Source organism: Manis pentadactyla, chromosome 1, assembly GCF_030020395.1.
Source record: "Manis pentadactyla isolate mManPen7 chromosome 1, mManPen7.hap1, whole genome shotgun sequence".
NCBI classification, from domain to species: Eukaryota; Metazoa; Chordata; class Mammalia; order Pholidota; family Manidae; genus Manis; species Manis pentadactyla.
The window spans coordinates 81,936,948-81,951,290 of NC_080019.1; the positions used below are offsets into that span (position 1 = coordinate 81,936,948).

At 42.2% G+C, this 14,343-nt stretch overlaps 1 protein-coding gene across 1 annotated transcript in view; it reads right to left on the reverse strand.

The window, feature by feature from the left end:
- WWTR1 (WW domain containing transcription regulator 1) overlaps positions 1 to 14,343 on the reverse strand; it is a 127,321-nt gene that overhangs the window by 10,388 nt on the left and 102,590 nt on the right. Inside the window, exon 4 of the mRNA XM_036896367.2 lies at positions 11,889 to 12,091. Within this exon, the coding sequence (XP_036752262.1) occupies positions 11,889 to 12,091 (203 nt within the window). The remainder of the gene's footprint in view (positions 1 to 11,888; positions 12,092 to 14,343) is intronic.

Below are 14,343 nucleotides of genomic sequence, written 5' to 3' on the forward strand. Positions count from 1 at the left end.
CGATAAGAACCTGCCTTGTGAATTTATACTGAAATACATATCCTGTGTAGAAAGGGCTTCTGGTTCTCTTCTGTTCATCTGGATTGTAAATCATCAGAATACTTAACTAACATAAATTTCTTTCAATAATCCATAAAAACCAAACTCCACCCCCACAAAGTGGAGATATTTTTACAAAGTAATTTTAGTCTATAATCCTAATCTTGGAACTACCTTCTGAATAAATCTAGAAAAATTGAACTGGATAGTTGTCTTCACATGGCTGTCAGTATGCATTAGAAATCTCACTCTCCAACCAAAGCTTACCTAGGGGCCTCATTCAGAACAAGAACTGAACTTGGTGTGAGGAGCCTACAGCCGCCAACATCTCAAGCAGACATACACACAAACCACAGTTTAAAAATATTTAGTAAATGGTGTAATTTCTAGTTCTTTATAAACTGTAAATGCAAAGATACTTCGGGCAATAACTTCCATTATCCAAAATTTCAGCGTTAGCTAGAATATCCCATTCTCCAACATTTCAGCATAAATGTGGGGTTTACCCTGTTAACCATACAAGCTGAAGAGATTCCTGCATTTCTCTATATTTGACAAAATTTTACCACCACGTGTCTTAAGAATACCACTTGAATTTGCTGCTTCCAGGTGATCTGAACTGAAATATAGTAAGAATCGATTCTGGAGCTTCATTGAGTAAAAAAATGTATACATAATGTCTATGTTTGTCATTGGCAATAACATATGACAACAATATTTTAAACTGTAAGAAAAAATATCAGACTATCTATAAAATACATAGTTTCAAGCTTTTGTCTTCATTTAAATTACTCCTGGCATTTTTCAAATAGATACAATGTGAATTTTTAAAAGAATGTCTGTGGGTGGCTAAATATATAAATAAAATTCACAGCAACTATTTATAATAACAAAAACTAAAGGAACATATACTATATTAGGGAAAACGTTTCACTGTGCCATTTCACATCTGCTCCCTCTATTTTTAATTAAGGATAACTGAAGTTCCATTCTTCAGCATCGATGTTTCCCAGACTGCAATTTGAAGACTTGACCCCCCGTGTGGTCATGCGAGGCAGTGCTATGTTCTGCCTGTAGGGGGCTCACAGCATTGTTTTCACCTTCAAATGACTAACGGGAGAGAAGACAGTAAGGCTGTTCAACGTATGGTACCTGACAAAAACTTTGAAATATAAATTAGGCTACTCTGACTCAGGAAGTTATTACAGAGGGGGTAACACTTTCTCTTAGGTTATTCCCAGAGTATTTTTGGGTCACAGGTCACTCCACACTGCAGAATTCCACAGGGTGATCTTCACGTTGGCCCCCTGCTCTAAACCTGCTCCCATCGCAGCTGGACAGCGGCCCACAAAGCCCTGCCCGACAGCCCTGCCCACTTCTCCTCCTTTGTCTCTGATGTGCTCTCCTTCTTCACTCTCTTCCCACTGCTCCTCCTACTTGCAGCATTAGCACCATCTGTTCCCTCTGCTTGGAACCTGCTCCTCAGATCTTCCCAAAGTTCATTCCCCCACTTAATGTCCGTCTCTTATAAATGCCATCTCTTCAGAGACTGCATTACATTTTCTTCATAGCAATTTATGTACTTATTGTCTACATAAGGATGTAGGTGCCAGAAGAGAAGGGATCTTACTTGGTCATGTTCACACCTATATCCTCATTGCCTCTAACAGCCTAGACATACAGTAGGTACTTGATAAGTATTTGCTCATTGAATGAATAAATGACAGATATTACTGGAATTCAAATGGAAATGTTTTAAATTGTGATTAATAATAAAATAAAAAATAAACTGAAAACATTAAATTCACATCTTCAACCACAAATATGAGTAAAATAATAGTCTGCTGTACACATCCCAACTAGCAAGGCACAAGTGCCATCCTCATGTAATGAATTATCTCATTGCACTGTTCCCTGCTCTCAATACGGAAGATGGGCAGGAGAGCAGAGTGGTCAAAGGCAGGGATTCAGGGACCTGAGATTCAGGCCATCTCCCAGCCAGTTATTTAACGTCTCTGTTCTTCATTTGTAACATGGGGATAATAATAGCATCCACCCCCTGCTGTAACAATAAAGTGAGATACTACATATCAGATGCTTAGAATAGTACCTGGCACAAGAGAGCACTTAAAATGTTAACTAAGTATTATTATCCCAAGTTCTGTATTCCAGTCCCAGAAAGCAAAAGCAAAAACAAAACAAAACAAAATCTTAAAAGTTACACTATTGCGGTGGAACTGATGCCCTTGCAGTTGTTTGACACTTCTTCCTGGTGTGAAATTAAACCTAAGTGTGAAATTCAATCATGATGAGTCATCAAGGCTAAGACAAATTCTTTTTTTTAAAACAAGGGAAGGTTTATAAACCTTTTTTGTATATCATAAAATTAGCTTTTAATCTAAATGGAGAATAGTGGGAAGTTTCATTTCCTTTAATTATGCTTTGCAATATAATTCCATATTTAGAATCTTTTGAAGTCTAGTCTTTTTTTGAATGAAAATATTTTCCTATTTCTGTTCATAAACTGAAGGAGAATAAATCCAGTGCAAAATCCGAGGCTTGGAAATAAAAGAACTACATGTACTAATATGTCCCCAACCAAACAAGAGAGGACTTTTTTTAAATCTAGGTATAAAATTAAACCCCAGATTCAGTATGATTTTGAGCACATGACGTCCGATGCTCCTGCAGGGCAGAAATGAGAGGCAAACACCTGACTGTAGTTGGACCAAGTGGCAGCAGTCACAACTGATGGAAGAAAAACAGCTGAAGAAGCAAAGATGGAAGATGGGGCCCCAGACTAAGCAAACTAACATGGAAAGGGGAACAGTTGGCCAAGATTGGTCTAGAAGATGACTCAGGCCTCCAGCTCACAGAGTTGGCGGTGCAGCTGCCCGAACCGTGTGCTCCATCCCCCGCTCCCCCAGTCCAGGCAGGGTAACAAATGCTGAGCTGCAGACACAACTGAGTCCCTTGGTCTATCTCTCACCTCCCACTCCGTTCCTGTTCAACAAGTCTACTCACAGATCCCTTCCCAGTGTCCCCCTGACACACCCATCCTGTCCTCCTGTCTGCCATTTTCTGGACTCCTCAGTACGTTGGGTCCCTTGTCCTCTAGCCATATCTCACCATACCCCCTTAGAGGTTACACCTCCTTTTCTAGGATGCCTTCCCTGACCACCATAACCACAGCAGCCTCTCCCTTCCCCCCCTCCCAGCTCTGAACTCCTAAACAGACACATCCAGCTGAGGTCTGAGACCTGTCTCACAGTGCACTCTGCTTCTGGCCCCCAAGCAGCTCTCCCTAATGACGTCAAGCTTTCTCTTAACGCTATTGCCGCCTATCCCAGCTCAACATCCGACTCAAGTGACTCCTGAGCCCTCACTACAAGTCACTCATTCTATGCCTCAGTTTCCTCATCTGTAAATAGAGACAGTTGGGTTGTCATGAGGATGAAATGATATAGTTTGTTCAAGTGCTAAAGCAGTGTTTCGTACCTAGTAAACAGCATGCATGTATTAGCTGGCATCTCTGCCTCCTGAAACATTTAATACTATCAGGAGCTCATTCTACTGACTGTTTCACTGTACTACTACTTAAAAATACTATGTATATTACTGGTTGCTGGGTACTGTTCTTGGCAGCAGGGATAGAGCAATGAGCATCACAGAGGGGGCCTTAAAGAGGATTCCAAAGCAGGAGAGACTGTAACAAATAGTGACGGACAAGGGCCAAGCCCTGTGGGTTCCATTGCCCTGATATCTCCATGCTCCAAGCTCCTTCCCATCTCACGTAGCAGAAAAGCATTGCTTTTCTAGATATTCCAACTGACCTGCTTCCCTCCAGTCAGCCTCCACATGCGAGGCTGCACTCAGGTCTCTGTTCTATACTTTGCTGAGGTCTCTACACAGAGTGACCAGAGGAAAATAATCAGGACCAGAGGGGTCTGGGTGTCCCATCCTATGAAGAAGCAGGGGACTGTTTAACTAGAAGACAGACCTAAAGGCCACACCTTAGCTCTCAAACAGTCAATGGACTATCACATGGAAGAAAGAAAATTCCATCTACCCTAGATCTGAGGCAGATCTGAGGAAGGGCTTTCTAGTTAGCAATCGACTCTTCCGTTGCTGAAACTGCCTCTTCTCAGTTCTTTCTGGGTTACTGGTCACTGGAATTCTCAAGCAGCTGTTGATGTTTAAATGCTAGTAGACATGTCCAAGGCTTGGCACAGGAGAAAAAGTGTCATTGGAATGGAAAAGATGATAGTTGAAATCCCAGGTCAACTACTCCCTAGCTTAATACTTTGTAGACTAAATTCTTAACCTTTCTTAATACTTTGTTTATTTGACCAAAAAAGATGGATAATGAGACTCATCTTGCTGGGCTGTTACAAATCTTAAAAAGCATATTTATTAACAACCTGGTATAGTGAAACAGTCAGTAGAATGAACTCTGATAGTGTTAAATGTTGCAGGAGGCAGAGATATCGGCTAATACATGCATATTGTTTACAGGTACGAAGCACTGCTTTGGCACTTGAACAAACTATATCATTTCATCCTCATAACAACCCAACTGTCTCTATTTACAGATGAGGAAACTGAGGCATAGAAAAGTTAAGCGACTTTCCCAAGATCCGACTCCAGAGTCTTTTCTCACAACCACTGGAGAGAAAGAGGAAAGCTAGCAGTTGAGGTTGGCAGACCTCAAATTTTCGGCCCTTTCACCTCCTGGCTGTGGGAATTAAGCAAGTTATTTCACTTCTCTGAGCCCATTTTCCCAGCTGTAAAATGGAAATAATAACACCTTCCTTCAGGCAGTTTAGAGGTGGATTTAATGAAACAGCCTGTTTAACTGTCCCCAACGCAGTTTCCCTCCCTGAATTGGGAAAGAGATTGAACTGGATATATTCTACGATCCTTTCAATGTATATGGGTGGAGCTGGTGTCCTGGGAATTCACAACACACCAGGCCAAGTTATAAGTTCAGATTTTAAAGGCCAGTTTCAAAATATCTGGAAGCTGCCCCCAAGGATCTGGTAACCCCACCCCTACTCCCCTCCACCATAACTTAATTTTTTCTCTGTATCCAAGCTGGAGATGGAGAGACTGTTGCAAAATAAGGGCTTGAGAATCTCTTTCAAAGTTTGGGTGTCCATCTAGGCCCCTGAAACAAATAATTATATGTGGGTCTAAAAAACACCCTCTCCTCGCAGCTGGGTGGAGGGATGGTGTATAGAATAGCTGGCTGAGTGAGGGCTGAGAAAGACAAATGCTGACTTGTAAGTTGAAAGTGTCCTTGGAAGCAAACCCCAAACTTCCTTGCCTTGCAGCTCCCCATTGGCCAGCGGCTTGCCTGTGGAGGTGAGAAAAAAAACAGCAGCGGAGCGCATCCTGCAGCCCTGTCTGTCCTTGGCTGAGGGGGCGCCTCCCGCCAGCCAGCTCCTGCCCTCACTGGAATGTACTTCAAAGAGAAACAAATGACAAGAAACTCTTCTGAGGGTGCGCTGCTTGATCTAAGTGTGTGCGGCCAGAGAGTGTACAAAAATGGAAGACAGGACTGTTTTAATTATAAAGGGTGGAGTGAATAGAAACAAATGAAAAATAAAATAAAATAAAGACAGTATTTTGAAATCCTAACTTTAAAATAGTTATTCTGGTGCAGAGAAGTTGCTCTCTCTGCCAAAATCCTGAGGGACTTTCGAGAGGCAGAATGCTGAATTATTTACCTTCTTTATTAAAAAAGAAAAAAAACCCACCCAAGGTAAATCTCTTTTTAACTCTGTGCTAAGGGATTCTAGACATTCACTGTTACATTTCCTGGCGCCTCCCCTTTGAAATACTTCATCATACATGCTCAGCTGCCAGACTGTCACCTAGGAAAGAACAGTTCCAACTCTGACTCTCTGGGGAAGACATTTGTTGAGTTCATTAATTATCCACAGCCTGTTTGTTGGGTCTCTTAATGCAAGATGTATGTAAAAATCTGTAACTTCTGTTGTCCCTTAGAATAAATAACATTAAGGAAAACATTATAGTTTAGATATTCCTCTCTCTTCACAAAAATATCTGAATGGATTCCAAAGTGGAATATTTCTTCATACCTTGGTGATCTTATTAGGATGAGACATAAGAAGCTGCTTTTCCTTCATGCAAACTTGGTGAAGCTCCATTATTAAAATGGGTTCAATTTATAACATTTTTCCAAAGGGTCCTTGTAAAAAGACTTGAACTGATCTATTTCCTCAAAAAACATGGGAACACCAGCATATTTCAGAAAAGGAACTTGTAGGCAAATAAAAACATGGCCAGAAGCTAGAATGGAAGGGCTATGAAGGTAGGGACCAAGTCTGTCTGCACACTGCTGTACATTGAGTTCTCAGGGCACTTGTTGAACAAATTAATGAACTTGAATAGCCAGGCTGTCCTAGAAGGATTTATGTATTGGTTGAACAACATGACCTCTGCTGTCCCCGTCAACCATGAAACCTAAAATTCTATGAAATGCTTTCCTAAAAGTCAAATTACAGTCCCAAGTACTGAAGGAAAGACTCAATAGCCACCGTTTATACTTCATGATCTGCTATGGTATGACACTTTTTAAACTCTCTAAATAGCTCCTCTTCACATGACAAAATACAGCTCTCAAAACCTTCCCCCAGACCAGGGCTGCTCACAGCCAGGCGTGTCCCTCCCCAGGGCCCTCAGTCAGGAATGGCTGAGAGAAGACGGCCAGCTGGCTAGGCGGCCAGCGGACCTGGTAGTGGCTGTCAAGTCGGAACAGAAATCTGTAAGACCGGCCAAAAGAATTCCAAGGCCTCCCGCCCAAACCCTCTGTCCCCGTCCCTGTTGCTGCGCAACCAGAGGCCAGGCTTAGTCAGCATTTTTGTTTGACAAGCTGTGTTCTGCCCACCCAGCCCCAATTAAGGCAAGGATGGGGGTGAAAACAATGTTGGATTTGCCTGGGAATAATAATGGTTTCTCAACAACGCAGCCCCTGAGAAGGGGCAGGAGGGAGCTAAGGCTTCTCCACTTAAGAGTCTCCCAGGCCCTAGGGGCTGACAGCAAATCCTTGAGGTTAAAACCTTCAAGCAGAAGGCCCCCCAGCTTCATATTTAAATGATAATACACATTAAAAGAAAAAAATCTGCTTAGACAAAGCCATGAGTCTGTGGATGTCAAGGAATTGTTCTTTTAGATGTATAATTAGGGCCTGAGAAGACTACTTCTCAATTTCTTACCAGTTATTACCAAAATATTCCATTTCACTGGATAAAATTGCAAATATGCCCTTTATGATACTGAGCAAATACTGTGTTGATTTCTAAGCTTACTGAAACAGCAGAATATTCTATAGTCATTGTGGGGACATGTGGCTTGTGGTATTTTAAAATTTATGTTGTAGAAAGTATTCTAGGCAGCTTAGAATAAATAGATGCATCCTAAGTCCAGGCACAACTTCCATGGCTGATACAGAATAAATAAATGACTTCCCAATATATTAACAAGAAAAAATAACAAAACAGTAGTATGACATGCTACCACTTTTGTTCTAAAAAACAAAGCACACAGACAGATACACAGAGACTGGAAAGAAAACCCCATCTCCACAGATACTGTATGAGTATGAGTGTTATGTTCTTCTGCATTTTTTAGTATTTTAAACATTTTTTATAATAAATTTTGTCTTTATGTGATAACTTTATCACTTTAATTTATATACAGTAAAATTCACTCTTTATGGTGTACATTTCTGAGTTTTGACAAGTAACATACAGTTGTGAAACAGCCACCCCAGATAAGAGGCAGAACTGTGCCATCACCTGCCAAAATTCCCTACTGCTGCCCCTTCAGAAGCGGCCCTTTCCCACCTCCACGCCGAGCAACCACTTATCTGTTCTCTGTCCCTATAGTGGTGCCAATTCCAGAATGTCATATAAATGGAATCATACAATATGTAGCTTTTTTGGGTCTGGCTTCTCCCACTAAGCAAAATGTTTTACCTCAAACAGAAAAAAAAACCTAGTTAATCATTTTTTTAAAAACTAAAGACTTCATTTTTCTACCTAAAAAATTCTCAAACTGAATTCAAATTTCTATTTAAAAGATACAAAGATACCAGAAGTACACCTTCAACTGAGAGTACTTCCTTTCCTACAGTTGCTATTTCTCTGATGTACCTAAAGTGTCCCATGGCCTTTTGGGAAGTTTAGCAAAAATAAAATTCTTATTATCACTGGAGGATGTCTTTCACAAAAATTCACAATGTCTTTGACAGATGCCTGTTGCTCCAACAGCCAATGCTAAATTGCAGCAACTGTTTTTAATGAAATCCCTACTTTAGAAGATTCCTAATTGAGGGAGATGCCAAACCTCACTGGCTGTTTGGTCTGTAGCTGTTCAACACCTTGTTGGCCCAAGGGGCCACTGTAAAGTAATAAGGAAGCATCTTATGCTAATTATCATAGAACTCTAAGCTCTGGTGCATCCGGTCTTCACTACAGTAATGAAGGTCAAAGACGGCAGCCACTGGGACCCATGACGTAGGTAGGGAATGGTTTGAATTTACCCTTCTGGCCCCAAGTTGAGATTGGATTTAATCATTTTGTCTCCTTGGCTAAAATATAAGTTATATGAGAGCAGCCATGCCCCATTTATCCTTTTATTATTTCTACTACATAAATGTTGGTTAAAAATTGAATGAGGAGATAAAGGAAGAAAACTTCCCATCCTGAAATAACGGAGGTTCACGTTAGACCTGAAATCAGTCTTTCCTCAAATCCAGTTTTTTAATATTGTGATGGGATTTCCGTAACAATGGGTTGACATATGAGCCCTTGGCATCATGTGGTGTATGCCAGAAAGGGCAACAAGAACTAAGGAATTGTTTTCTCCTAGAGTAACATCATCAGACTATATGGTTAGAGGAGTAATGGTGTGGGAGAAGGAAAAGGAAGGAGAAATGAAACTGAGTATTTATACAGCATGTAATTATAAGGTGCTTTCACATTTATCGTAAATTTAAGAATGATACAAATTTAGAGTAGTCATGATTTCCCAAGAATTAGGGAATAAATTCACCTACTTAATTTTACCAACCCTTCTTCCTACTACAGAAATAGAGTGGAGGAAAGGGTCTTTCTCCTGGAAATTCTTCCTTGATAGAGCTGCAGACAGATCAAGGCATTCCTGCAAGGCAAGGTCTCTGAGAAGACAGGCTGAACAATGAGGGCCCTCCTGCAAGTAAGAGGAGAGCCCCGGTAATTACAAACTGCCCGGAGAGCAAAGGATGTCCAGGCAGCGTGGCTACCGAGGACATGGGAGTGGGACAGAGTGAGCAAAGGAAGTTGACAGGTAATCTTAGACCTCCTCAGGACCATCATTTCCTCCAAGTGCATACGTTTCCACCAGATGCTGGAAGGCAGCTAGGCAGGTAATCCAAATATCACTTTTACTGCCAGTCCATTTCTCTGCCTCTGGCCTGGCCTAAGTGCAAATAGTAAGGCAGAAAATCACCAAAAGAAAGAAGTATAAAAGCCCACCAAGATGACAGACATGGCCACACCTGAACATCCTAGCACCTTGGCAAATGTTGCTGAAGACTATTACAGAGCGTCCCAACACAGAGCGCATGGCCTTAAATGCTATATTTGACACTAAGGAGCAGATTCCTTTTGGAGGGGGAAAAAAATCTTCCAATATTAAAAAGTCTCTTTAGGCTTTTTTTTCCTGTATACCATAATACAAATAAAAAGACATCAGAATGATTCATTCCATCTCTGTCCCTTCTAACTAGACACACACACACACACACACACACAGTCAAAGCTGAACTATCTGAGCAAATCTGGACTGCACTCTCCCCCCGTCCCGCCGAATGGAAGTGCACACTGTGATGCAGCAAAAAGCTCCAAGTTCCACAGTCTCTAGGGATCAGCATTTAATGAACTTGGTTGGCATTTCTGTAATATGAACCATCAATACTACATTCTGGTTCAAAGGCACATACAGTTGGAATAAAGGAAACAATTTGGAGCACTTTTCCCCACCCCTTTTCAGAAATACTTTCTGTGGGAAAGAAGGAGGTGGGGCAAGAGAAAGCGGTGGAAACCGAGAAACAAGTCATTCTTGCAGAACGGTCTGAGCTTTGTATTAGAAAAAAAAACTCACTAAAACACATTTAAGTATAAAACTAAGAAAAAAACTTATAAATGCTATTATAATATTACTTAATTTACTCTATAAAATAAAAATGTATTGCAAATGGAATTGTCATCCAAAGAGAGAAAACAATAATACAATTATTTCCTGCTAAGAAACCTTATCCTGTATATCTAAAAACAGGATAAACAACTGCTACCCTCAAATAACCATGAAAGTTCAGACATAAGTCCTCAGGGTAAAAGGCACAGCTGTACTTATAATCTTGTATTTCTCAAACTTAGAGGATAGTTCAACTGAACAATAAAGCACAATTCAGATTCATTTCCCTCATTTTCAAAGGCTATTCTGAGCAATCATTTTAATTCACATTTTTGAAATGTCACACAGTATGGATACTTTACACCCTAGAATGTATTTGATGAGAAATACGTTATTCATTTGTGGAAGTCAATGTGTATTTTTGAAAGTATCAGATGTGAGTAAAAGAAAAAGCAGTGTTTACCTGACACCCACCCCCAGTCCCCGGGAAGCTCGCTGTCTGCAACAGTAAAACTATTTTCTCCAACTAGTGAAAGGAATCAATCTGTGTATCGTGCTTCATGTGTGTCATAAAACAAAGTCTGAAGAATTGGAACAATAAACTGAAGTTTTCTTACCCAAAATGTAGTCAGCAAAATACATGAGACCTAAAAACACGGGCTACATTATACATTACTTCAGCAACACAGAAGAAAGAATTCTGCTCTGCATAGACGGAGCCTCTGAAGCAGGGAGAGAACTGGGGGCTCCTTAAGGGGCTCTCTTTCATTCATTTTTTGAAGGGCTGCACTGAACCCGGCCCAGAGAGGACACACAGCAATTTTCTATTGCTGGAATGAATAAAGGAATGGAATTTGGTGCAAAGGTGTCTGACCAACGCCGCCCCCCCCTTTTGGCTGTTTTGCAGACCATTCTACCCGAGTCGTATGCAAACTACTCTCCTTTGTCATTCTCCTATCTTCCCTGACTCTTTCCCATGCTTCCCGGTGGGCTAAAGATGGCTGCAGACGGTCATATCAGCCACAGAACACGCCCTCTTGATCTGCTTTAATTTGTGTGTGCGTGCCGCTGGGGAGGGCGTGGGGGGGTCCAGTGCTGTGATGTCTTTGACCACAAGAAAACAGTAGAAGTGACTCTGTGACGGTTTCCAGAGCCGAGCCCTAAGACACTGGCGGCTTCCACTCACTGTCTCTTGTAACTTTCCGGGAAACCCAACCTGCTACTGCAGTACGTCCCATTACCGAGGCTGCTGTGCTGGAGAGACCGTATTAGTTTTAGTCCCAACTAAACCCCATTTTCCAGCCATACTCACTCACCTCATCGCAATGCTACACTGCAGCTGAGCCCTAAGTTCCTGACCCACAAAACTGTGTGATACCATAAAATGGCTATTGTTCTAGGCCACTCAGTTGGTAATTTGTTACGCAGCAATAGGTAGTTGGACCATATTCTCTCCCTCCTTCTAAAGACTAGCAAGGGAAGCAGAGACAGCGCTGGTACTGGGACTCACGGGCTTGCGGGCAGACGCTGGGGAAGGGACGGGATTCACCGCGCAGGCGCCGGGCTCGGAGCCCCGCGGCTTCCAGGAAGAACCTGGCCCGGGGCGGGCCGCTGCCTCCAGGCCCCGTGTGCGGACGGCGGCCTACCTGCCTCATGAGCTCCTCCTGCCGCACGCGGATCCTCTCCCTCTCCATCTGGATCCTCTGGAGCCGCAGTTTCTGCTGGTGCTGCTGCTGGGTGGTCAGCGCGCTGGGCGCGGCCATCAGCCCGGCCGCAGGGCTCTGAGCAGGGTGGTTCTGTGGGCTCAGGGTGCCGGGCGCCATCGGCTGCGCATGCTGGCGGCTCATCACTGCGGGGGAGAACGTGCAGGACACGGTGACCAGAGCCCACACCACCTCTTCGTTAAGACACGGGAGCGCTTTGTGCTGCAGAGTATGGATTCCCAAGATTCCTTCCAAGTACTCTGCTGTTAATCATTACTGTTTAAGTAATTTTTACCTTAATGCAATTCACGAAGGCCCCACTCCTGACTCATCTAGTCTCGGCTTTTGTGCCCTATTAAAAATCTTATTTCACACCTCCCGTGTCTAGAGTACATTTTAAGCCTTCCATAGGGCACAGGGGCCAAAAGTAAATTCCACCAAGGTTATCACAACATATGAGCTAATTTCACCAGGACACCAGTGGGGGGGGGGGGTGTGCACCTTTCTGAAAACCTGAATGTTTATGGCGGAGCTAAGGCAGGCATGAGATTACAGATACATGGTGGGTGTGCAGTAACATCCAGGATGGACAGGTGAACTGACAACCAACATGTGAAATGCAGCACCTAGATCAGGGACCTATGCACAAGCAGGGCCCCATCAACGCTTTGTTAAAAAAGTGCCCCAAAGAAGCATGAGATAAGCTCAGGAACAGATAAATACCTGATAGAGAAAAAAATGTTTCGGTTTTTCCAAACAGACAAGTAGTGAGAAAGAAGTTGAACTAAAATGCTAATCGTACTTCTGATCGGATGAAGACACTAGAAGTGTTTTAAACTTTTTAAAGGATTTTCTATTTAGATGCACTAACATTTAAAATTTGGCATGTAGTACTTGGCTTTAGAAAAGAATTTTAAAATCCTTTAATTCTATAATTGGCATTCCCAGAAAACACGCATTTTAAGAAGTGTTAGTTTTCCTCAAAACAGTTTACCAGTTCAGACTTGCTTAACTTCTGCCTGGGCAATATCCTGTATTAAAGAAAATGACAATTTTCTGTCTATTTGCTCCTAGGTCAATTTGCCCCTAGGTCAGGATCAAAAACAACCACATAGGGACTCTCTTGTCCCCTCCTGGCATGAGCCAGGAGCTCTGTCCTCTCACTTTACCTCTAAATAAAAGCCTGTACCTTGCTCTCCTAAAAAAAAAAAAAAAAAAAAAACCACATATAATTTTATATGCACACTTCATTTCTGAGGAAAATCTCAATATTTGCTACATTTGGTATTAATTACCTTTAAAAGATAAAATTATTGGCATATTTAAAGTCTAAAAGTTAAAGATTTTAGATGTTCTCTTTGCCATCGGCATCATGCGGAAACATGTTTTATAACTAAATTTTCTTAAATGAATTTTAAAGTAACCTAATCAACTCAGTATTAGGTTTATGTGTAGGGTGGACACACACACACACACACACACACACACACTCACACAAAGGCAGAAGAACTGGGTTCTTTAAGGAACAATTAATTCCATGGCTGGAACTTCCTCTGGTAGGGGAAAACACTCTATAAAATTTATTTATAACTCACTCAAATCTTTGCTGCAGTCCCACTATGTGCCAGGCATGGGGCTTATGGCAGGATAAGTGGCATCACAGTGCCCTCACAGGCACGAACAGGCTGTTAGAAGGAATGTATGAAGAAATGAGGTGGGTGTTTATGTGTGACTGTGGAATGCTAGAATGTTAGGCTTTGTGGATTTTTAAGAAATTACCTGGCCCATCCCTTTATTTTATTTTATTTCAGACTTGAGACTGAAACCTAGAGGTGAAGGGATGTGCTCTGCTTAGAAGCAGGGCCAAAGCTGGGACATCGCATCTACCTGCTCTTTCCATTGTCCTTGGCTGCCCTCTGCCCTGTCTGGGACTGAAGAACTGGAAGAGTTGCTGAAATGGGGAGCAATCCTCTAAACACCGTTTGCCTTCGATTGCAAAGAAGTACCACTTCAACAGCAGGCCATCAAAACAGGGCTCAGGGTCCAGAGGTTGCTCGGGTCACAGACAGGAAGGGCTCAAGGAAGGTTTGGAAGATGGGCAGTTCTACTCAATAAGGAGCTACCAAAGGAGATGGTGAGAATACTTGGAGTATCTGCCTAGACAGTGTAGGTTAAGCCCACACAAAGAACTCGCACCTCCTGTCACCATTGTGGCACCCAGGGAACCTCAGTGAATGATGTGATGGATGAATGAAACCAGTTGGACATTTCTTATGTTCTTAGTTTGAGAACAGAAAAAAAGCACAGTCATGCCTGGTGCCGACGTAACTAAAATGAGTATTTCATTTCTATAGCTTGTGAGCATAATTACCACTTCTATTTGGAGGCCTGGGTAGAA